At 36.8% G+C, this 25,670-nt stretch overlaps 1 protein-coding gene across 3 annotated transcripts in view; it reads left to right on the plus strand.

The window, feature by feature from the left end:
• TBL1XR1 (TBL1X/Y related 1) overlaps positions 1 to 25,670 on the plus strand; it is a 168,646-nt gene that overhangs the window by 107,650 nt on the left and 35,326 nt on the right. For all 3 annotated transcript variants that reach the window (XM_020886668.2, XM_070466385.1, XM_020886669.2), the window contains one exon: positions 22,030 to 22,132. In XM_020886668.2, coding sequence (XP_020742327.1) covers positions 22,075 to 22,132 — 58 coding nt within the window. In that variant the 5' untranslated portion in view covers positions 22,030 to 22,074. The remainder of the gene's footprint in view (positions 1 to 22,029; positions 22,133 to 25,670) is intronic.

The following is a 25,670-nucleotide window of genomic DNA, read 5'->3' on the forward strand; positions in this document are numbered from 1 at the left end:
TAGGCTAGAAATTGGAACGTGGCTTTTTTTCCCTTCATACATAGTGTCATGGTCCCCCTCCACCTCACCCCACCCCAAAGAAATGGAGATACAAGTTACTGAAATTCAGAGAGTAGTGGAGATCAATATTGGAGTGGATGAGAGGGAACACTGAATTTTAATCATCAATGGAGATTTTTTTTTTTTTTGGTCTTTTTAAACATCACTGACCTAGTGGGAAACATTTACTCATTTTGTCAACAATCATTGGGTGCCTTTTATGAATCGAACGGTTATTTCAGGCACAATAGTAGTGAATGATAAGGATTAAGTGTCTGCTCTCACATAGCTTGCATTTTTTTAATGAACACAAATAAGCTGTCATTCCTAGAGTACAGTATTTGTTAACTGAATCAGCATGGTGTTTGAAAAATCTAACGCATCCTATACATTATATGAGCCAGTATTGTTTCTGTAGAGTAGTGGTCTATGTAAATAAAAAATTAATTTTGAAATGAATGTTTTCATTTGCTGCTGTTACCTCTAGCTGCTTTTTTACTATTCTTTTAAGTATCACTCTGAAAGCTTCATTTACCACTAATGTAAGGGAAGACAAAAAAGAGGTAAACCCATTTCCATCACATAATGGAAATGAGGAACATTCTTTCCGTTTTGGCAGTCTTGAGTTTCAACACAATATGCTTCTTCAGTATAGAACAGTCCAAAGGGAAATAATTCCAGACTCCTACCTACTGGCTGTGAATAGATTGGAAACCTTTCCAAAGTTAGATAACCCTGTGATAACTGATTGAGTACCCAGAAACTCAGAAAGGGGATGAAGTTCTTCTTTGTTTGATCTTCTTGCTCATCCTCTCCCAACCCACATCTCTGTATAAGTTTTGGAAATAGCAGATGCTTTGTTTTCATCTCCATTTTGCAGTCACTATTTTCATGGGTTCAGTTTTGCATACTACTCACACCTAGTACTAGAGCCATCCCTCTTAGTTTTTTTTTTTCTTTTAACCAGCTTTTTAAAGAGAAAATGATTGTATATTTACATATAAATGTTTTGAGGTTTTAATTAATATTAGGACAACCTAAACCAGGAGGGGAAAACTGTTCCCTTCAGCTCTAAAGCCTAGGATTCTTAATATTTTATGTATTATAGATTGTATCAATTAACGGTTATTTTGTATCAGCAGGCCCAAAGAAAATTCTGCCCTAAAAAGTAAGTTTAGTTATATAATTGAGGTTAAAAACAAAAGATTTTTTTCCTGATTTGTATTTTATTTATTATAATTTATATTTTGATCTTTTAGGTCATTTGTTTAGCCACTAAATTGTGTTTGACTCTCTTGTGACCCCATGGACTGTAGCTTGACAGGCTTCTCTGCCCATGGAATTTTCCAGGCAAGCAGAGTGGATTACTGTTTCTTTCTCCAGGGGATCTTCCCAACCCAGGGATCAAACTCATGTCTCCTGCATTGTCTGGTGGATTCTTTACCACTGAGTCACCAAGGAAGCCCTTTAGCTCAGTAGAGTACCTATAAAATGCCTAAAAACCTTGCAGTAGAATGAAAATAGTTATGATTTGTGGGAATAGTTTTAGTCTTAAAAACTTACATGATTTGGTTCAAATGCTCATTGTTCTAACATATGTATTCATTTTCGTATAACCTTTTATTTGTAACATTTTTATCATAATGATTACTCTTATAACTATTAGTATTTTAATTGAAGTTGAGTGGTTTTGACTTGTGCCCTGAAAAACTGTTTTGTTTTTTTTTTAAGAATGTTTCTTTTTCCTTTAGTTCAGAGAATTGTGTGAGAAAATTCTGCTCTGAAGAGTAAGTTTAGTTGTATAATTGTGGTTAAAAACAAAGATTAAATATCTGTTTACTGTATGGTAATCAAGGTTTTTTTTTTTTTTTAACTATATTAATAAAGCTTACTGTCAACTCCTTAATATTTTCAGAGGAGATCAAAGTGATTCTGAAGTTGATGTCTCTGGCTGAAGACAGTATTTTCTTTTCCCTAAATGTAATTTCTTCTTCTCCAAGAAAGAGATGAGGTTGGGAGCAATGAGAAGAAAAGCACTCTTACCCTCTAATTTCTGCCTTAGGGGTGGGTGGGTGGGGTGTGTGCGTGCCTGTGTGTGTGTGTGTGTGTGCGCGTGCGCGCTCACGCATGCTATTTATGGGGGGCGGTGTTAGCTATTTATTGAGGCTTTGTGTGTGTGTGTTTGTGTTTTAGCTATTTATTGAGTAGCTAGCATGCCTTTGCATCATATTGAAGAAAGTAGGCTATTCTAATACCTGTACTTGAGAAGCAGGAAATTGATCAGCAATTTGATAGTCTGCTGAAATGGAATGTGTCTAGATAAATTAATACCAAGTTGTCTTCTCTATAGTTGTTTCCTTTTCAGAAGAAGGAGAGTCAGGCCCAGGACTTCATATTCAAATCAGGTTCAGAAAACTAGGATGCATGTTGAGTGTGAAATAAGTCATTGTTTTGTCTCTGCACTCTGCCCTCATTCTTCTAGATTTCCCTGTCCTTCACATTCATTAATATGGAGAAAACACTAGGCTTTAACTGTTAGAGTGATCTGGAAAAGATGAAAGCCTGATGAGAAGCTGGAAGAGGTAAAGAGAGTTAAAATTGTTATTTTGTCTCCCCAATGACATTTCAGATGGTTACTTTTATTAAACAGAATCCAAACAAGATCTGCACACTGCTTTTGGTTGCTAAATTCCAATCACTTCCACCTATTAGTAGAAATAAATTTGTCTTGTATTCCCCACGTTCTCAATTTGGCTCAGATGGTAAAGAATCTGCCTGAGGCCGGGGTTTGATCCCTGGGTTGGGAAGGTCTCCTGGAGGAGGGCATGGCAACCCACTCCAGTAATCTTGCCTGGAGAATCCCCATGGACAGAGGAGCCTGGAGGGCTACGGTCCATGAGGTCGCAAAGAGTTGGACACGACTGAGAACTAAGCGCAGCACATCCTTGTGGAATTACTAATATATTCTGCTGTCCTCTTGTAACTCCTGTAAAGTGATAGTTAAGAGGTGTGATTAAATTCACTTTTCTGTGATCATGAAGTCTTCTTTTTTCTTCCTTTTGCCTCACCTTGAGGCATAGACCATATGGTTGTGTCACTTTTTGTGGTGTTGATGTTGATAAGTGAATTCAGTTGTTGTTAGTCTAATATACCCATTATAAAATTCCACATCGAATTTCCCCCTGGTGGTCATAGTGCCCATTTATGATTGTTGCCTAGATTTTAATTTTCTTAAGGATAGAAAATTGTTGTTTTTAAAATCCTATCATTGTTTTTGCATTGATTAGCTGGAATTCTGTAAAGAAGGGCTCTTCCTAGTCAAGTACTGGGATATTCTGAAATAGAACTTGCACAGCAAAAGCAGGGTATGTGCTTGATTTGTTTTAGTTACCAGTTTTTAGACTGATGAGTTGGTGATGCCTTCTCAAGGTGACCAGCAATATGAAATTTATTTTTAATTTTTATAATCTCATGGATTAAGAACTGTTTTTGAGGTATTGTAATCCATTGTGGTTCCTGTCTCCTTTTGACATGCCGCACGTGGCCTTTGGTTGTTTCCTTGCTTTCTTGCGTGGCAGGATGTTCCAGGTTTTCTGCTTCAGTCCTGGAATTGGTCATTCCTCCAAAGCGGTTTTATTTCTATGGGATATGTTTATTTAGAGACTGCAATCAAAGCATGGAGTGCTGTTTACTACTAGGTTAGCATTAGTTGCTGTAAGTCCTTTTTCGAACAAGGAAATGTGTATATTTAGTAGGAGAAATAAGTCACAAATTCCTGCGTATATTTCAGTTCAAATTTAAGGTTACTCTAAGGTTTTAAAGCTTGATTTGTATTGTATGATTTTATTAAAAATATATCTGCATTATAAACATTAAAATTATTTTTGTATTAAATTCCATCACATAAGAGATTTTTTTATACAAGTAAAATGACCATACTTATTTATTATTTTAAAAAAAAGTGTTCCCTGGGATAATGTGACATGTTTATCCTCTGTCTTCTCATACTCCCTAGCATACTGCAGTGTATTCTTCAGGGGTAGGTAGCCAACTTGAGGTACAGACAGTAGTATAGCATGAAGAGAATATGAGAAGATTTTTATTGCTGCCCTATTTTGTATATATTTTTTCTTTTGGAAAATTTTGGTTTGTAATGGATTTAACATAATTTCTTATTTGTTATATATTTATAAAAATATTCAAATTAATAATACTAATAGAATTACTATAAGAAGACTACAGAAAGCAATTTAAACTTTTTTTCTTTTTCTTTTTTTGGTCTCTAGGTTACATCCCTTCGGGATATATGCAGTCAAAATACTACTTTAAAGTATATTAGTTTTCTTTTAAGATTATAAATAATTTCACCAGTTTACAAAAATGCAGATTTATTTTCCAGTCTCTTGCATGTAGATAATGTGGGCCGACTGTGGCTCTGTTCTGTGTCCTCTTATCTGGGGATCCAAGCTTTTGGAACAAATCCCATGTAGGACATGTTCATTCTTGTGGCAGAAGGAAAGAGTAAGAGCACGGCAGATTCCTCTTAAAGCTGTGATTGATCCGCTCAGTGTATGTCATACAGCCAAGGTCCAAGTTGTTGGAGTGGGGATGAATAGCTATTGCAGGAAAGGAGAAGAGTGATTAAATTTTTTAAAAAATTTGTTTTTTATTTATTTTTGGCTGTGGGGGGTCTTCTTTTAACTTCTTCAACTAGGTCTTTTCTCTAGTTGCGATGAGCAGGGGGCTCCTGTCTGCTGCAGTACGTAGGCTTCTCATTGTGGTGGCTTCTCTTGTTGTGGAGCATGGACTCTAGGGCATGCGGGCTTCAATAGTTGTGGCTCCTGGGCCTGAGAGCCCGGGCTCAATAGTTGTGGCATATGGGCTTAGTTGCTCCTGGCATGTGGGACCTTCCTAGATCAGGGATCGAACCTGTGTCCCCAGCATTGGCAGGCATATATATATATTTTTTTTTTTTTACCACCACACCACCTGGGAATGTCCTTATAAAAATAGGAAGTTTGGACACAGACATAGAGGAAGAACAGTGTGAAGAACCACATGGAGATATGGCAAAGTGGCTTGAGTAATGCACCCAGGAGCCAGGGAAGGTAGGAGAGAGCCTTCCTTAGCACCTTTAGAAGGAGCATCGCCCTGCCAACACCTTGATGCTTGGACTTCTGACTTCCAAAACTGTAAGACAGTAAATTTCTGCTGTAATCCACCTTGCATGTGGTACCTAGTTATGGCAGGCCTAGGAAACTAGTACAGTGCCATGGATTGACAGTGCTGTCCAGTTTGGCTTCATTGTAAGGGCATAGGAAGAAATATAAGCTGTACCTTTAGGTAGATATAGCAGAAGGGACTTTATTGTTGGGGTAGAGAATTTTGGACTTTGCTAAAGGTGTTTCTTAAAAGTTCTACAGTCAGGGCTAGAAGAAACTAGCTTGAGGGCACTTTATTCTTTTAACCTTTTTTGTTTAATAATAGAGTAGTCTTACTGCTGAGGAGATGGAGGAGGATGGATGCTCTGTTTAAAGTACCTTCAGATTTGTTGTCCTTTTAAGCTCTGAAAAGCTGCCACATAGTTGAGTTAGTTCTGTCTAAGCTGGAGTTCTGCATTAAACCACTCACCGCTAAATTTTATGGCTAATTTGTTAGGGGAGTTTTGAAAGTTAGGTATTGTGGGTTGAATTATGTCCCTTCAAAGGTGTGTGGAAGTTGTAACACCTGATACTGGTGAATGGGATCTTACTTGGACATAAAGTTCTTGCAGATGTAATTAAGATAAGGTCTTTAGGGTGAGTCATTTTCCCACTGTGACAGATGTCCTTATAAAAAGTGGGAAATTTAGACACAGATTCATGGACATAAGAGAACAGTATGTGGTATGTGAAGGCATGGACACAGTGGGAAGATGGCCACGTGAATGAAGATGGAGACAAGAATTAGATTGCCACAAGTCAAGAATTGCCTGGGGCCACGACCCAAAACTGGAAGAGGCAAGGGAAGATCTTCCTGTAGAACCGTTGGAGAGTACATGACCCTGCCAAAAATGTGATTTCAGACTTTCAGCCTCCATAACTAACACAATACATTCGTGTTGTTTTTAGCTACTCAGTTTGTGGCACCTTGTTATAGCTGCCCTAGGAAACTGATAGAGAAGGACACATGGATTTTGAAAGTACTTTCTCTGTGATCTGAAGAGCCGCTTTTAAGTCATCACATTTTGCACAGATTATCAAGATTGCTTTCAGTAGGGTGAACAAGGGCTTCCCAAACTTTGCTGTGTATTGTATTCACCTGTAAATCTTTCGTAAATACTGCTGTCTGGCTCCCACCTCCAGAGATGCTGGTTTAATTAGTATAGGATGCTACATAGACAGCAGGCTTTTTCAGAGTTCCCCGGATGACATAATGCACAGCAGATTTTGAAAAACCGTGGGGCTAAACCTTCTACCTTAGTCAGACATTCTCCCAGCTGGCCCTGAACGTATAGTTTTGTGTTCATTTAGTTTTTATTAGCCTCTAGGTAATACACTACTCCTTTATTAACCTCTAGGTGATACACTGCACCTTCCCCCAAGTTCATTTGTGTCTTGGCCTATCTTTTTTTTTTTAAATGTAGTGTTCTGTTCTGTTCTGTTCTGTTCTTGCCAGCTCATTAGGCATATGATTATATTCATCTTTATATATGACGAGTTATTTATAAAGTCTAAGATTTATATTATTTATAGTTATTTACAATTCTATTATTCATGAAGTGTAAGATGTCTATTTGTATTAAAACACCAAATAGATTTTAAAAGTTTCTGAGACACACGTGCACGTATGTTTTTGAAGGTTGGATTATATGTTACGTACATTGCCAGTAAATGAAAAACAAATTTACATTTGTGTTGAAATAGATTTGAATTTTATTAATCATACAAGTAGTATAATTACTCATATCATTATTGACCATTTCTTACAAGATTACATTAAGAGTGATAATTGAAGGCCTGAAAGCAGCCACCTTCTCAAACATCTCTTCTTGTCTTCAGGTCTCCCACTTTATATCACTTTTTCATGTTGTTAGATGACAGAGTGTGTAAGGTCCACCATCTGTAAATATATTCTGGGTTGGTAATTTCTCCCTAAGAAATTTGAAAAGTTTTTGTCCATGTGATAAGTCTTAAAACAGCATAGACAGCAAAGTTTAGATTATCTGGGTGGCCACTTTTAAGACTACTTTAAACCTGTAATAGACATTGTACATATAGTACCTTGGTATTGATAGGTAATTTTTTTTTTTTCAAGTTTTAGTTGGAAGTGCTATCATTTAAGGACTATGCGTAGTGTTTTTATTTATATTGTTGTAATACAGTAAAAGCCAACTCTTGGGACTAGTGTGTTACTTTGTTTTCTTGTAGAAGGTACTTGATAACTACTCAAATTTGAGAAATTATGAGTTAAGACAGCGTATTTATGCATTTGTTGTAAGTTCTTGGAAAGCAGAACATCAAGTCATTGTTATTTATTAGCATTTTGTTATATAAAGACTGAAAGACAGAGGCTAGCTTCATGTTTCATTGGTGGGGAGGAGATTTCTCTTAACATGAATGACGAGGCTGGGCAGACATGGAGGAGGAACTGTGTCATGGTGGCCGTGTTCCCTCACCACAGCCTCCACACCTTCCGCACAGCTTTTCATGAAAGAATTTGGTAAAAGATGGGACAAGACCTAGAATTTGTCTGTGAAGACTGCCCTGTCCAATATAATTCTTTGTATTAATAGATTTCTGTACTGTTAACTGCATTCAATACCTAGAACGCTGCCAGGCTTATATTAGCACTCAGTACATGTTGAATGAGGGACAAACTGAGTTTCAGTAAAACTACTGAATCACGTGTCTGTGTCTGGAAAGAAGCTCATTTAGAGTATAGTCTCAGGAAATGTGTAATTTTCACCCCCTCATGTTTTTGCTCATAGATATCATGTTTTATAAAAGCTTGAACTTTTGCATGAAGATGTTTATGGATGTTGAGTACCCTTTTTTGTTGGTTAGGTATAAATTTACTGGCTACCTAATGTTATTGTAATATGAACATAACAGATCAAACTGATCATGATTTATGTCATGTTTCAATATGAACAGTATTGTGGCTTAAGAGGTCTGTATCCCCAGGGAAACTCTTGAATTTTTCCAAAGAAGGTTAGCACCAATATTGCCATAAGGGAATAAATTTTTATACTAGGAGGTCTCAGGCATTTTAGACTTAGTATCTCATTACATTCTTAGTTTATTAATAACTCCAGAAAATTTTTCTTTAAATGGGCTATATAGCTATCAATATATGCTGCATCAGAAATTAAAACTGTGAAATTTTATAGTACTAATGCATCTTAATGTAACAATAACAAACCCATCTATAACATTTTACCACACATAGTATGTCTAATGTGTGGAAAATAATGTCTTATGTCTTGGAAAAATAATTTCCAAGACAAACATTTTCCATGCATTGTTTTAAATGTTTGAAAATCTTTCTGTTAATCTCTGGCTTAGTAGAAGACAGCTGGATTCTCACATCTCCTCCTGCATTCTCAAGTTCAGATACATTGTTACAGTTGGAATTTAGGAAAAAAATGTGGCCTTTTAAAGATAGAGTTGTAAATTTTTAAAATCAAAATAAGACTCATTTTTCAAATAAATTTGGATATTCTCCTTTGATACTGTTCCACATTTCAGCAACTGGGTAGTTTCTTAAGGGTTAGTTGCACTGCAAGATCTGAAGTTGTGTCAATGAACTTTTTGTATTCTGTCATATTAAAATCCATTAGTTTCTCTTGAACTTTGAATGGATTGTTTTCTCATGCATAATTTTATGCTAGTCATTGGAAAAATATTTGTTCATTGAGTTATACAGATCTTCCAAATGTTCATTATACAATATAAAAAAACTAGTCATTAACACCTCCACTGATCTCATCACAGAAGTTCTGGAGTAGTATTGGGAAGCTCATGGTGGCAGATAGATTTTCCAAATCCTAATTATCTCTTAAAAGCTTAAGTTTTATTCTTGCCAACAGATATTGTTAGTTGTTTTCTTAAAAGTGACAGTTTCACTTTGTTTGTTTGCAAGAAAATGTCTGCCAAATTCTCAGTCTGAAAAACCATACTTTGTCAGTTGTTTGAAGTAAAAACGGTATTCCGTGAAAAAAGTAACTAGTTCAGCTTGTAATTCAGACATTTTCATAGTGCTTTTTGAGACAACCATCGTTTTAGTATGCAGCAGAAGTACTATGTGTGTATTTTTTGTTACAGAGGATATTGCAAAGGTATATTTTGAGGTTAAAATTTTAATTGTTTTTCTTGCTTCATCAAGGAACCTCTTCAGTGAAGAATTTTTTCTGAGTTTTTTTTTTTTTTAAAGTATATAGTAGTGACTAGTATGGGGGCTTCCCAGGTGGCTCAGTGGTAAAGAATCCTCCTCCCAGTGCAGGAAATGCAAGAGATGCAAGAAATGCATGTTTGATCCAGGAGTTTGGCAGGCTGCAGTTCATGGGTTGCAGAGAGTCAGACGTGACTGAGCAACTGAGCGCGCCTCCTTCAAAGCAGGAGATGTGATTCTGATCCCTGTGTTGGGAAGATCCCCTGGAGGAGGAAATGGCAACCCACTCCAGTATTCTTGCCTGGGAAATCCCATGGACAGAGGATCCTGGCGGGCTATAGTCCATGGGGTTGCAAAAGAGTCAGATAGGACTTAGCACCTAAACCGGAGAAGGCAATGACAGCCCACTCCAGTCCTCTTGCCTGGAAAATCCCATGGACGGAGGAGCCTGGTAGGCTGTAGTCCATGGGGTCGCACAGAGTTGGAAACGCCTGAAGCGACTTAGCAGCAGCAGCAGCACCTAAACAACAACAGCAGTGAATAATATGATGACTACTAATGCAGTGAAGTGTTAGTACCTTGATTTTTACTAAGATGTGAGCCATCCTACCAACTATTGGTTTGTAATAGCAGTGCAAATATCAGTTCAGTGGAAAAGGCATATTATTTTATAACAAAATCTTAGAATACTAAAAGGAATAATTTTGACCTCTAGGACCCCTTAAAGATCACCCTAGAGGTTTGTAGACCTCACTTTGACACCTAATTTTTATACTAAATAAAAGAACTGAGCTTTATCATAGGTATGACAAAGATACCAAATCTTGTTTTTGGTTTTGAGCACTTTGAACAGTGTTAGCAAGGAAGTACATGTACTATAAAATAGAAAGCAGTATCTTCCAATAAGAGACTATTAAAAGTCTTATGTTTGCCATTAGAGAGTCCATATAACCTTACCAGGTAAGAGTACTTCTAAAGGATGGACAAAGTTTGATTATGGAGTGATGTTCTTGATTTGTTTCTACATGGTGTTTTTGTCTGTTTTTTAAACAGAAACTCTTACAGGCTTGTACTACTGTCCATTTTCTCTTAAGCTGTGAAATTGACCTGTGAGATTTTCATGCTGAAATCTGTTCTTACTCCTTTTTCAATGAAACTGGAAAGCCTGCCTCAATTCATACACAGCAGCAATATCCACTCCATTTTCTATTACTTTTGTTTTCAAGATTTACTAATACCTGTGTTGTATGTGTGTGTTGAGGGCATATGTGTGTTATCAGTTTGCTGTCTGAATTTTAAACCTGGTTTTAAAGTCATCTTCACTTGATTTGGACAAGCATGTATTACCCAGTGGGATTAATGCTAACCTCTGTACATTTTTTCCCTTTCTTTGGACTCTTCATCTGTATCAGTCATACATCTCTGCTACCAGAACAGTTTTCCTCACAGTTTTACTACTGTTCTTCCAAAGAATTTACTGAGTATAACCAATCTGTGGACACTTGTTTTGATTCACTTAGGGCTTAGCTGTCTTGGTTTTACAGACTTAGTCTTTTTTTTTTCCCCAGGAACTAAAGGATATTTCTCACCTAATAAATTGTTTCATAAATACTGTTATAGGTAGTATTTGTTTAAATAACTCAATGAGTTTGTTACACCTGGTACCTTATTCTCTTTATTTTGCCCGTGATATCACAGTTTTAAGCCAAGTTTCCATTCATTTAGGAAACTGTAGTTTTAGTTTTAGTTGTGTTCCAGTCTCATGGGTCCTTATAACATTTCTGTTCCAAAATCAGAATACTAAGGTTTTGAAGAAACTGCTTTTATCTTTCTGATGTTGGTTCCCATTCAAATAAACTCAGAGCTTTCCTTGCTAGTGGGAGGGAACTAGGTTTTTAATTTTTATTTTCTTACCTTACTTTACTTCCCAGACTGACTGGAATGACCAGTTACTGCTCAGTAGTTGAAAAAGACAAAACACAACAATGGTCTGTCTTCTGTTAACACAGTGTTTTAATTTCTTCTCTTTCCTCATTCCCCTGTCAGTGTACCTTGACTATGTTTAGTCAGTCATTTAACACATACTTATTGACTCCTTTCTTGATTCATATTGAATAGCCACTTTTTTATGTTTGGGAAGTTTGAAGTCCACAAGTAAATCAAAGTTGACTCATCACATAATACCTGCTAGTTGGTAGTTTACTCAGCCTAGAGAGCTTTGCTGAGATTCTTAAAATTGCTTAATTGGGATTCAAAGTTAGTGTTCCCTATCGTCAAATCAACTACAAATATTCTGTAAAAACAGTTCATTGTTTTGTGAAAACCATAAGGTATTGTGGGCTAAACAAAAATGGGTAATGGGTTGGGATTTACATACAGGCCAGAGTTTGTAAACACTCCTGGTATAGATCAAGTTGAAACAAATGACAGACAGTAGAAGTCTCCGTTTCTGATGAAAAAATGGTTACCGTTTGCCTAATAAGTGCTATGTGTAGTAAGTCTCAAACATTTCTTAATGAGTTGACTCATTTATTTCCCCTTTTCCTGATTCCTGGAGATGTCCACCTGAGGTCTGACAGTTTTAAAAACCTTGTAATGCACTCATAAGCCTGTTATAAAATGATTTATTACAAACCACTATGTCATCTGGTCCTGTGAGCCTGCAGGATTTTTATGTAATATTCTGTACTGTAATACTCAAATCATTGAGGTTTAGCAGGAAGAGAGGCTATCCGCTTCACTTCCCTCATTTTCTCCATGAAGGAACAGAGGCCCAGAAGAGTCACATTGTCTAAAATGTTACAGGATACCTGAGATCTGACTTCTCTTTTATGTTATTTTTAATTTACATGGGAGCTCTGGAGTCCAATGGAAAAGGCAAGGACAAGAAAAGTAGTTTACAAGTTTATCCCTTCTAAATTATGCTTTAAATTCTTAAGGTTCACCAGCTTTGTTGACCATAAATATGATAACAAAACAAAGCAACAACAGCCAAAAGAAAAAAAAAGCATAAAGATTGCCTATAGTTACAGACATTCTTCAAAGATATTGCAGTTTTGGTTCCAGACCATCACAATAAAAGGAGTCATACGAATTTTTTTGGTTTCCTACTGCATATAAAAGTATGTTTACACAGTAGTGTAAAAATAGTGTCTGTAATAGGAGCATTATGTCTTAAAAATAACATACTTTAATTTAAAAAATACTTTTAGTGATAATAAATATTAACCATCCTTTGACAGTGCAGGGCTGCCACAAACCTTCGATTTGTTTAGGAAAAAAATAAGTTAGCCTTTCTGTAAAATACATCTGTTGCTAGGCGCATTGTTAGGAAAATCATCTGAAAGATGCTCATGTGCCATAACTGGAAGATAAAAGTCAGTGCCAGTACCTGCTAATTTCCCTTCAAAAACTATCTTGTCTGCTATTTTTTTTTAAATTGTATTTGTTTCTCTTGGGGAGGGGGCTGGGAGTGGATACTATAAATTTTTCACTAGAACATTATGTTCAAATTATTAAAGATACCCTTAAAATGCTTACATGAAAATGTAAGATATAGAACTCATTAGCTTAAAAGGATATTTTCTCCTTTTTAATAGTGTGAATAAAAATTATCTCATGAGATTGTGTCTTTAAAAATATAGTTTAAATTAAAAAAAATAAAAATATAGTTTAAATTTAGCATTTATCTTACTGTCAAGAGTGGTAGAATGTTTTAAGAAAATTCTTTTAAGAAAATTCTTTGCTTCTCTTTGGACTTAATATTATAGGCATACATGAAAAGACATCCTTAAAATGTTGGACAAATAAATCGTGGTTGTAGTCCAGGGCTAAGGCTCTATTAAAAAGAACGTATGCTGTTGTTTGTCATTAATATTTAAGAAATCAGCCAAATAATTTGGTTTTATTGTACAGGGTTTTATATTTTAAGTTTGGTTAGTACTAAAATAAGCTGAGATACACATTGCAATTAGAGCTTAATGTTTTTTCTTGAGATTATCTCTTTGAATCCTGATTTGTTGCATTTTACAGGAGTAAGTTTTTTGTTGTTTTTTAGGAGTAAGTTATATGAATATGATTTCATTTAGTCTAATATAATTTTGTGAAATCTTTTAAGCTTTAGCATCATGAAAGTTTATACACATTTTAAGCTATTTGTCAAAGACTTCAGAGCTGTCTTAAAGTACACCTCTTCATTATACCATATTATATGTACACAAATGTGTTATTACCTTAGTAGGATTTTAATTATTTTTAAAGAAGTGGGAAATGAGTAATGCATTTTGTGTGTGTGTGTGCTGTTTGTGAGAGTGTTTCTTGGGGAGTAGGGAGAACAAAGGGGCATTGCAGGGCAGAAGATTATGACGTGCTAATGTATCCTGTTAATGTCATCAACTTTGACAAATTACAGGACATGTAACTGTTTTTGGCAATTACAGGACAGGATAGGTTCCTAAAAATAGAGGCAAATTTTTGAAAAGATAGATCCTGGCAATCGTGAACATCAATAATTTAAAAGTCTCCAGTGAATGATCGGAGTTTTACAGAATTTTGATGCTGGGTGTGTATCAGTTTGCTAGGGCCACCATAACAAAATACTGCAGACTGAGTGGCTTAAAACAACAGAAGTTTGCTTCCTCACAGTTCTGGAAAAGTCTAGGCTGATAGTGCTGGCAGGTGTGGTTCTCCCGAGGCCTCTCCTTGATCTGCAGCTGGTTGCCGTCTTGCCTCTTGCTCTTTCCTCTGTGCGCACGCATTCCTGGTGTCTCCTCCTCCTTGTAAAAGGACACTTGTCATGTTGGGTTATATTCACATTATGAAAGATTCACCCTAATAACTTCACTTTAATGTACTCACCTCTTTAAAGACCCCATCTTCAAATAAAGTCACTTTCTAAAATCCTGCAGGTTGGGCTTCACCATAAATTCTAGAGGCACCAATGACTTCACTAATGGGTAAACTGATTTAATTTCTCTCCTCTGTTTCATCTCTCCTCCACACACTTTGTGTTGTTAGTTGTCATAGTTTGGTATTTTTTGCAGCATGTCATGGTTTTAACAAGACAGTTTGACAGTTTCCTATGGATTTCCCAGGTGTCGCTAGTGGTAAAGAACCCACTTGCCAATGCAGGAGACATAGGAAATGCAGGTTGGACCCCTGGGTTGGGAAGATCCCCTGGAGGACGCCATGGCAACCCACTCCAGTATTCTTACCTGGAGAATCCCCATGGACAGAGGAGCCTGGTGGGCTGCAGTCCATAGGGTCGCACAGAGTTAGACACGACTACAGTGACCTCACATGCACGTGGTTTTAACAAGATAGTTTGCCAGTTTCCTATGATAACCCACTGAGGTAGCGTGGCAGTGGATGAACTGTTACTTTATTCCAGACAGATTGAGAACTTATACCCAACAAGTTTTAATGCATGATTCTTTGTGAGTTTAGAAGCTGTTATTTATATAGCAAAATATTACAATCCTTCTGCTTGTGGCTGACTGACTGTTTAGGACTGCCACTGATCTCATGTAAGCTGTGTAGTGATACCCTGTGGTGTCCATGGGTCCTTGGCAACATATGTCATGCCTTGGAATTAACAATGTCCTAGAACCTCCTGGTGCTAAGAATTTGGTTTCTTTTCATAGTTATTACATTCTTTTACATTATAAATTGCATACTTTTTTTTTCTTCTCTGAAGAAGGTATAGTATTTGAATAACATTTCTAAATACATAGATCTGTATATTAAAATTTATAGTTGGAATTGTTCTTTTTCTTCCCAGCAACTTGTAAAGTCACACAAGGATCTGGCCATGGTTTACATTGTTTAGTCATGTCTCCAGCATCTGTCATAGTGCCTTACACATTGAAAGTGCTCATTCTCCTTTAACTGAGTGAATAAAATAAATGTCGGAAAAATAGTGCCTTAGTGGGTTTTACCCCTATAGGCTTTAGCATGGCCATTGTTATGTTTACTTTTCACTTGTCATTACCCCACCCCCACAAATGCATGTAGTCAGCATTTGTTTGGATTGGCTTATCACCCCAAAGTAATATGAGTAGCTGAAAATGTGACCTTGAAAGGAGCAGAACCAGAGGTACCACTTTCCATGAACAGCGCATTGTAATACTGTATTCTGGAGCATTTCTGCTGAGATGTCTTCTGTTTTACCTCTAGCTTTAACACATACGAAGTGGGACTCCCCAGAGGGCTCTGCTCTCTAGGGAGCCCTTTTCTATAAGGTAAATCTGTCCTCTTTCCAATGTGGAAACAATTGGGATTTTAGACACTCACCTTCCCTCCACACCCACCCCCCACCTCCCACTTATTTCTCCAAATATAATCTATCACTAACTTTAGGCACTTTCTTTTAAAATATTTCTTGGTTGTCTGCCCTCCTTAGGTTGCAACTGACAAATCTTCTAGATTAGACAATAAAATTCGTTTTTGACTTCTTTAACCAAAATACAGTGGTAAATTAGCTTCAGATAGTACTTGAAGGTAGACATTTAATGTCATCAAGGACACCGTTTCTCTTGTTTGTGTTGCCCACTTCTCTGCCTCTGATATCTCTATTCTGACCTCAGTGATCTGCATTCATTCCAAGCTTCACATAGTGCCCTTTCCTGCCCACTCCTCTCTGAAAGGAGGTTGACTTTAGAAATCAACACGTCTTCTACTCGCATTTCACTTACTGGGAGTGATTGAATTGAGACACATGGGATGTGGTGTGTGTCTGTGGAGGAGAGGTGTCAACCATAAACCAAAGATATGATTTGCTGGTTGGCTTAAGCAAATTAAGTACCTTCCTCTGGATCAGAATGTCTGTCCCATTTAAACCACAGGGCTGAGAATGGAATAATTCTCCAAATGGAAAACAGTTGTTGTGCTTTGTGTGTGCCTTTTCTTAGACAGTGGCTGTGGATTCTACAAGAGGCAGGCCATAGTTTTCATCTTGCTAATTACGATCACACCATGTCTCAACTGCTGAGTTGCAGAGAAGCCTGGATCTTGGCTAGATGGACTCCCAGCATATCAGCCACTTGGGCCCCTCTGTGTTATTAACATTTATTTGGAAGGGTATTCTGAAGGTGTCCTAGGTCATACTGTTTGACAGTTATTTGTTGTTTTAACATCAGAGTTCTTAAATCAGCTTTTAATGTTGTTGCTCTTTTTTCAACTATTAAATAGCTATGACCAGTATTTGTAGATACTGTGTATAAAGATACAGCTTCTATTCTGTCACAGTCTCCATAATGTTGAGTATTATTTTAAAATGTTTCTAATGTTATGGCTGGCCAGCATATTTTTGTTACTGTTGTTTATTATTGGTTATGTTGAGTATATTACTAATGTTTCAGCTGGAGGGATCTTGAATTGGTTCAGTCTTTTGAGTGGCTCTAATTTGTTGGCATTCATTAAGAATTGAAATAGCTATTTATCTTTTCCCTTTGGTCCAGTAATTTACTTTTAGGGACTTTTCCTGATCTCGAGGACTATTCATACGTGCACAGCTACCAAAAGAAATGGAAGGAGAAACAACTTGAAGCATAAATATTGTTATAGGAATCTTAGAATAATTTAAAATCATCTAAATGTTAAGCATAGAAAAAATGAAACTAATGTGTCTGCCATGGGATAATATGCCACCACTGTGCATTTTGGTTTTTGATTTTTTTCTCCTAATATCTATTTTTATTTGCTTGTTTGGCTGCGGCACTCGATCTTTGTTGTGGGATCTTTAGTTGTGTCATATGTGAGCTAGTTCCCCAACCAGGAATTAAACCAGTCCCTTGCATCGGGAGTGCAGAGTCTTAGCCACTGGACCTCCAAGAAAGTCCCACCACTACATTTTGGACTAAATTATTTTTCTAAGATAAGGACATTTTGATCGTGCATTTGAATTTAGAGCCTGCAGGAAGTTTTCAGACCTCTAAATAATGTGTTGTAAGGATGAGGTTTCAGAAAAGCTTTTTTTCCCCCCTTTTTCCATAACTGTCGTCAGTTTTTCAGTCTTATAGATTTAAAATAGCATGATTTAGGATCATAGTTGGACTCTGATATGCTCTAGATATGGTATCAGAAAAGAATATGATGTCTATTCTGTTTGAGGCCAAAGGCAGAAATGTGGTACCAGATGTGTGGAAGAACAAATGAGGAGATGGTTAAATATTTGGAGCAGTTGTTATCTAGTGTGTGAATGCTGAACTCAGTTGTGTGATGCTGAAAATAACATGTATATTCAGTTGAAGCAGTTATACCTGACTTACATCGACCATCCTGTTTTTGTAATACTTGCTAGATTTTTGTCTGTGAAACCTTGAAGTAAAATAGTTCATACTAAACAATAGCGTATTTTGTGTAATTTTACATATAAACATTGGCTAAATGTTAAGATTGTAGTTTTTATTTTTACTCTGGCTGCTTTAATATAGCTGTGGGTTTGAATTAAGTAATTTCATTGCCCATAACTGATGGAGGTTTGAATAAAAGCTTTTATGATTTTACAAGCTGTTTCTGAGAGTTAAGAAAGTACAGAGATATTTAATATATATATGTTTTTATAACTAGGTCATTTACTTTTTAGGGCTGAATAAGTATGATCAGGCAGAATATACAAATAGGTATTTTGTGATTTTAGGAAGTGCTTATTTTGGATGTCTTGTTTAATATTCTGTCAGCTCCTTGGGGCAGAACTTCTTTTATACATGGTAACCTCTACCAGACGTGATATCGAGGCCCATATCTGTTTGTACAGGGTAGATTGGTGAGTGTCTTACTGTTATCTTGTGACCTTGTTTAAAGAAGATGTTCTGAAAGACACCACCGTGGGAGAGGTATGGCAGGAAGGTTTTTGTGTGCCTTCTGAAGATCGGTTGGGGCAGGTGAAGACTGCATCATAGATGTGTAAACAAACAAATCAAAACGCACCTGTTCTGTAAAGCTGTAGTGAGTCCACTACTGAAGTGGGGGCATTTTCTCTAATTTTTGTTCTCTGGCATCCAGGTTTTTTAGGTAGTTTGAAAGTGAAAACTGAAGCTTTGAATCAGGAAATGTCTTAATGTTGTCTTGTTTGGTTTTAACGTCTAATATTTCTTGTTTTCAGGTGTCCTTTTGATGTTAGAATTTAAACAGACTAATTTCATACTGAACCTTACTCTAGAATTGAGTGTCTTTATAAGAGGATAAACTCAGGTCTTTAAATAATAAAGAACCTATGTAGTTTTATTGCTACTATGACTGAAACTTTTAATACAAAGCTGTATTAACTTTACTATGGTTTTTTTTTTTTAAGGCCACATTTGTTTGTATGTTTCTCTTAACTGAAAAACTGTCAATTCTGCAAGGCTGGGGCAGCTTTATTTCATGTGTCTGCTCCTAGCTCTTTGTTCTTCAGTAGCTCAGTCATGTCTGACTCTGTGACCCCAGGGACTGCGGCCCTCCAGGCTTCCCCATCCTTCACCAACTCCCAGAGCTTGCTCAAATGTGTGCACTGAGTCGGTGATGCCATCCAGCCATCTATGCTCTGCCGTCCCCTTCTCCTGCCTTAGCTCTTGACACAGTGCTTTGTCCACGCTAGGGGTATGCTTGGTATAAGTGAAAACAATGATCTTTCTCTCTGAAAGTATGAGCTGGCTGAAGTAGAACTAAAGCTAGAGTAACCCTTTTAAAATTTGAACAGTTTACCCCTTTCTCTTAAAAAATTTACTTTTGGTTACAGAAACTATTACGGTACTATGATCAATATAATAAACTCATTCACAGCAATTTGAACAGATAAGAACTCTCCTGCTCTTCATGTTTGGTATTTCTTGTTGACTTTAAAAAAAAGTATGCTACCGACATGTATTTATTATGAGAGTTTCTACAGACAGTAATTTATATCATTTTGACTTGTGTTTTTCTTTGCCCCAAGATACATTAGATGATACAGAAACACTACTGATAACTGCTTTAATTTGAGACATTTTGGTGACCTTTGTGTATCAGAATCAGGCATTTAAAAAAATTTGTACATCTTAGGTACTTCAGTTCCGTTATTCATTATTTGAATATTAGACTGAATGATACTTTAGAGGAAAAGAATACTCTTATTTTCTTCATTAGTTATTTCCCTAGGATTCCACCTGACTGAACTCATTTTGGGAGATCCTTTTCTTCAAGCAGTGACTCTGTTTCCCTGACAGATATCCATGGTTGGTCAAGTTGTGACTTAATGCCTGCCATGTAATGGGTATTTTATGTAATCATATAATGGGTGTGGTGGTTTTATTTTTCAAATCATTCAGTCACCAGGCTTTCAGAATTGACCTTTGTGTTATACCCACTGTGTGTGTCAAGCACATTGTTACCCATTCCTGTGGGTCAGGGTAGAGTTGAGCAAGATGTCCTCCAGAGCTCAGATCCTCCTGTATGCCACAGGGGCATCTGGATGAGGTGTCCTGAGCCGGTCGTCAGAGGAGTGTTCGCCTGTATCATTCTGTTCAGTGTGGTGTGTGTGTGTATATATATATCACATTTAGGCGAATAATTGTACTGTTTGAAATTAAATAGGAGGAGGTGCCTTCTTCTTCACATGAGGATGGTATTCACTTTTCTTCCATGGTTTCTCGTCTCAGTGAATGAAGTACTGCCTCTCCAGATGTCCTCAAAGAAACCTCCGATCCTTCTCTTTTCCTCAGCTCTGTGTCAAGTCGCCCACCTTGAGTCTGCTACTTCCTGAGTATCTTTGGAATCCTAGGATTCTCGGGTTCTCCTCAAGCCCAGTGCCTCCGTCCGGGTTTCAGTCTTCTTAGGTGACTTCAGCACCTTCCTAACTTGGCCCCCTCTCCTCAGTCCAGTTTCCTTCTAGTTTTCTTGTTAGAATTCAGGATGGTCTTTTTAAAAATGTAAATCATACCACTTCCCTGCATTTTCTGCTTTTTCTTCCCTGTTTTCTCTTAAGTGATTCCTTCAAGGCTCCTCTCAAGCCTCACTTCATTTTGTTTGTTTTTCTTCACCCAGCCCTTCCAGTGACTGTTAACTGCTCACTGAATTGCTTTGGTTCTTTGCCTTCGTCCCCACATATTCATGCTCTCACTCTCCTGCCTGTCCTTAATGTCTGACCACCGAAGACACTTCCTCAGATGTATTCCCAGACCACCGAATTTGGTTAGGGCTTCCTCTGTGTGTGTTCACTGGGGGAATTGGTACCACCCCCTGTTGGTCTTCCTTTGTTTCTGAGATAAGCTTGATGAGTGTTCAGTCACCAGGTTTTCCAGATCCAGATCTAGAGCAGTAGCAGTTCTGTTGATTAGAAGCCTGCTCAGTTCTTATTAATCTGAGAGGTTTGAATATATTTTTACCCTGTGTTTTAAGAGATCCATGATGTGGCAGGACGGTCAGCACAGGCCTGGGTTAGATACCGCTTTATACTGAATGGACTGCCCTGCTGGCTCAGACGGTAAAGCGTCTGCCTGCCATGCCGGAGACCCGGGTTCAATCCCTGGGTCGGGAAGATCCCCTGGAGGAGGAAATGGCACCCCACTCCAGCAGTCTTGCCTGGAAAATTCCATGGACTGAGGAGCCTGGTAGGCTACAGTCCATGGGGTCGCAAAGAGTCGGACACGACTGAGCGACTTCACTTTCTTTCTTTCTTAAGACTGAATAGATGTCAGTGTATCCTTTTTTAAACAAGGAACTGAGAAGCTGGTCTGTGGGCCATGTCCAGCCCACTGACCTTTTATAAGGACCACAAACTAAGGGTTTTAATTTTTTGAGTGCTGAAAAAGAAATCAATAGAAAAATATTTCATGACACAAGAGTATCGTATGAAATTCACATTTTAGTGTTGATGAGTTGTCTCATTGGAACATGGCCACACTCCGTCAGTCACTTGTGTGTCGCTGCTGCTCTTGCGCTGCAGCTGCAGATGAGTAGCTGTGACACTGACCACATGGCTGGCAAAGCCTAACATATTCACTGTTGGGCACCGCATGGAAAAGTTTGCTTTAGATTCTTTCTGTGACATGAGAACGGCTACGTATAATTAGGATATATTTAAGCTATATGTCCGTTTCCTTCTTTCCCTCCTTCTGAAGATATCATTTGAGTTTTCAGAGCTGTACTCCGACCTCTCTGCCTTATGCATACCTAGAGCTTTTTGAAACTTGAACATTGCAGATTAGATGTTGAGAAAATAGAGACTTCAAATCCTACTACATTTTGTAAACAAAGCCAGCATGGATGGCTGGCCCCTGATCCCATAGTCTGAAGTCAGTCTTTTCCTATATAAATAATTTTCTGATCCTTAAAATACACTCTTTTTTACAGTTAAGGAGAAAAGAGGAACAACTTTTTATGCTATTTGATATGATTATTAAAATATGATACTGGAGGCCCTTTTGTAAATTTTTAATCCTTTTTACCAATATGTTGCAGAAACAGAGACCCAGCTGTGGTTTGGTTGTATAATCTATTACTAACTATTGCAAGTAACTTTGTTAGGATTTATTATTAGGCAATATCAAACCTTCATTTTACAATATTTAATAAAATCAAATGGTTTTTACAACACTGTTTACATTTTGTTTAAAAATATTTTATTGAGAAAATACTTAATTAACTTTGTTTTGTTTTTAGGGTTATATCCTGTGTTGTGACCTCATGGTTTAAGTGGGAATAAAGATGAGTATAAGCAGTGATGAGGTCAACTTCTTGGTATATAGATACTTGCAAGAGTCAGGTGAGTACATTCATAAAGTAAATAGGCCTCAAATTATTTTAATATCCTCAAAATAACCTTTTATGCATTTGAAATTTGTACCAGTCCAAACTGTTGAACTTTGTATGTTTCCTTAATGTCTGGACTGCCATTTTAAAGCTATGTGTTACTGCATGGTTTAACTCTCTGACTCTTTCAAATATGTTGGAATTATCTCAGGCAAATATTTGTAACAAGTGGTTTAGCTTTCACTGTTCAGAGATCATTTTTATCATTTGTAATGAAGTGAGATTATTGCAAATGGTTGGTAGGAGCATATAAATTCTCAGATACCATCAGTTTGATAATGTATGTTCATAATTCTTGGCTTAATGTTATTGGTCCTAGTTGCAGTAAGCATTTCAAAAGCTAAATTTGCTTTTTCATGATGCTTTTGTCTCATCCCAGTTGATTAAGTGTATCTTTGACCTGAATCTTAATAATGTATTTCATTGGGAGGTGATTAGTAAATATAAATCATTGAAAGTTATTTGTTATAAATATTAAGTTAGTCAGTGATCTCCCAAGTTTTCTAGACAGATTAAGAGGTGTTATCCTAAAAAAGAAGGACTATCACAAGGGAAAATGTAGGATGGATTAAGGGGAAAAAAATAAAAACTAGAAGAGGAAAAACTTGGGTTGGATGGGACGTAAGATGGTGTAAAAGATTGACTGCAATGGAAAGTTAGATTGTTAACATGAGATTGACATTTGGTGGTTGAAAATGTTGGAGTGTGAATTTTAGGAATTATAACTTAAAGTTACTGGGATGTTAATTAAGGTAAAGTTTGGTATAAAAATAATTTTTGTAGTCACTTTTGGGGGAGGGGTGAAAGGAATAGAGTAGGATATTCAGCCTTCAATTTTGATTTGAAACTCCAGTTATTCTTCTTCCAGGGTTTAGTTAGTTGTCCTTTCTTAGGCAGATAATTTAAACAAGGCCTTAGATTTTAGATCATCTACTTATTGAGATACTCCCAGCTGCACTCCAGTTCTGAGCTTTTCTCTTGGGTGGGAATTTTCGATTCCCAGGCAACATCACTACTCCTCTCTGGCTTGAAACAGCCGAGAAAATTATATCCAACAAGGGCTGGGAGGGAAAAAGAAGAAAATAAAGTAACCAAGAATGCAGGATAACTTGTTATGAAGCTTTGAAACAAATAGATCTTGTTTTGTTTTCAGTTGGTAAACTGGCAGATCCAAAGAGAAAATCTGTAGAATATTTTGCCTAAGATATAATGATTATTAATAAAGTGGAAAAGGTAGTGACCCAGGGACTGGAGCACATACGCTCACATTTGGATATTGTTATGTAGTGCTTTTGACGATAGCAGAAAGAAGTTATTGGGGCAGAACAAACTCTGCTTTTTTCTGTCTTTGAATTCAACCACCAGTTAAGTCAGAGCTTTGAGGCATTCATTAGACACTAAAGTGAAAAATAGTGTGAAGGACCAGTGGATGAGAAACACAGATGATGTTTTATGTCACTGCAGGAAAATATAGCAAGTAAAAGGGACAGTAAAATAATAATCTGGGTTAATTTATGAAAGTGTCCAGTGATTTTATCGAAAGTCTTAAAATTGCTTATGTTCTCAGAAAGCATGCTTCTAAATTTTATATTTTAAGGTATTTTATGTTGCAGTAAACATAAAGCAAGAATGATATTTTTAAAAAATTCCTTGTATGGTAGACTAATATTTATCATATTAAGTCCTAAAAATTGTTAACTATGTTCTTAGTTGTGCTTTGTGTATTCTTTACAAAACTATATATGGTGTACTGGTGATGAAGTATGATGTTAAGCCACATGTCTAAAATGTGAACACCAGTCCCTTTATAAAATTGCTAACTTCCTATTTACATTATGAATTTATAGGGGAAAATCAGACTACACTGGTGACATTTTGACTTAACAGTAGTTTTTCTAGGAAGGCAGCTGGCAATAAGTTTAAGAACCACCTATAACCAGCATTCTGAAGTTTGATCCTCTGACCACCTGCATCACAGTCACTTAGAGAACTAGGAGTGGGCCCCAGAATTTCCTTTTTACAGATGTTCCAAGTGGCTCTTAGGCACAATTAATGATGGATCTGTACTAGTCGTAGGATAATTAGAACTTGACAAGAGGTGTATGTTCACAGTATCTTGGGATCCATCTCCTGAGGGAATAAAACCACTTAACTTGTTTTAATCCTAAATACTTCATACTATGTGGTAAGTCTCCTATTACAACTATTATCAGTACTAGAAAATATTACCTGTAAAAGTCCCTCCCCACCCCCCAGTTAACATAACTTCTCAGAGCTCCCATTTTCTCATTCATGAAATGTGTTAGTAATACTTAAGGAACTGCAGCATGGTATTCAGCCTCAAATATTTTATAAACTGTCTGAAATAAGCCATCCTTCCTATTTGTTAAAACTAATTAAGAGAACAATTTATTGTAGTATGGTTTTATTGTGCTGGAACCTTTTATCTTTCTCATTTATATCTCTGGAAAATTCATCCTGAGCATATTACTTTTATCATTATCATTTTGTGCTGTTCTTATTTAACAAATATTTCTTGGGGAATAAAATTTGTTGTCTTTTTTTTTTCCCTTTTGGGATTTGACATGTAGTGCTGCAATTAATGATTTATTTGATTCAGTGTGTTCCCTTTAATTAGCATTTACCCAAGGGCATTAATAATTTGATCACCCTAGTAACATATCCAGCAATGATAGGTAGAATAAATACTCATATTATAGTTGGTTGTATATAAGAGAAACTGGTGCAGGGTTAGTTTTAGAAGAGCTAAGCTGGTTTGGATCTTTTAAATTTTCTCCCCCCCCCTCACTCCTTCCCCCTTTGTGTCACTTGACTCTCCTGTAGTTGTTTAGTTTTTTCTAAGGAAATTGTTCCAGGCAATTATTTGTGAACTTTGTGGCACCTGTTTTTCTTGTTGCTTTGTATAAGATGAAATTTTGTTTAAATTGTGTATTTGGTTTAGGGGAGAATTCTTGGTTATGAATTTTATTGTCATCTATTACATGTTTAGGAACTCGTGGATGAACCTGTGTTGAACACTATGAAACAGTTGCATTTTATGATTGAAAACTAACTGGAAAATGCAGAAATAGTATGTCCTTGTTACTGAATAATTTTCTAGATTGTGATTCTGAATACTGTTATTTTTAAAAATCCTCATGTTTTTAGAACTGGGATTCACCTTGCCACGTAGTCTCCATTTATGAGAAGGTGATGATATATGTAGGCTTAAAGCATTCGCTTCATGAAAGATCTTCTTGTCTCTCCTGCACCCCACTTCACTCCTACTCTTTTCAAAGGGATGTTGCTTCTCCCAGGAAATAGGCCTTGCACCACACCACTTCTTACATGATGCTTACTTAAAATGTTATATTTGTTTATAAGGTCACACATCAAACACACTTACTTTGGAAATCTAAACATGATCACAATGATCGTAGTGGGCACAAGGTAGCCAGAGTGTTAATACCCAACAGCCCATTCATTTGTCT

Source organism: Odocoileus virginianus, chromosome 4 (genome assembly GCF_023699985.2).
Source record: "Odocoileus virginianus isolate 20LAN1187 ecotype Illinois chromosome 4, Ovbor_1.2, whole genome shotgun sequence".
Lineage (NCBI taxonomy): Eukaryota > Metazoa > Chordata > Mammalia > Artiodactyla > Cervidae > Odocoileus > Odocoileus virginianus.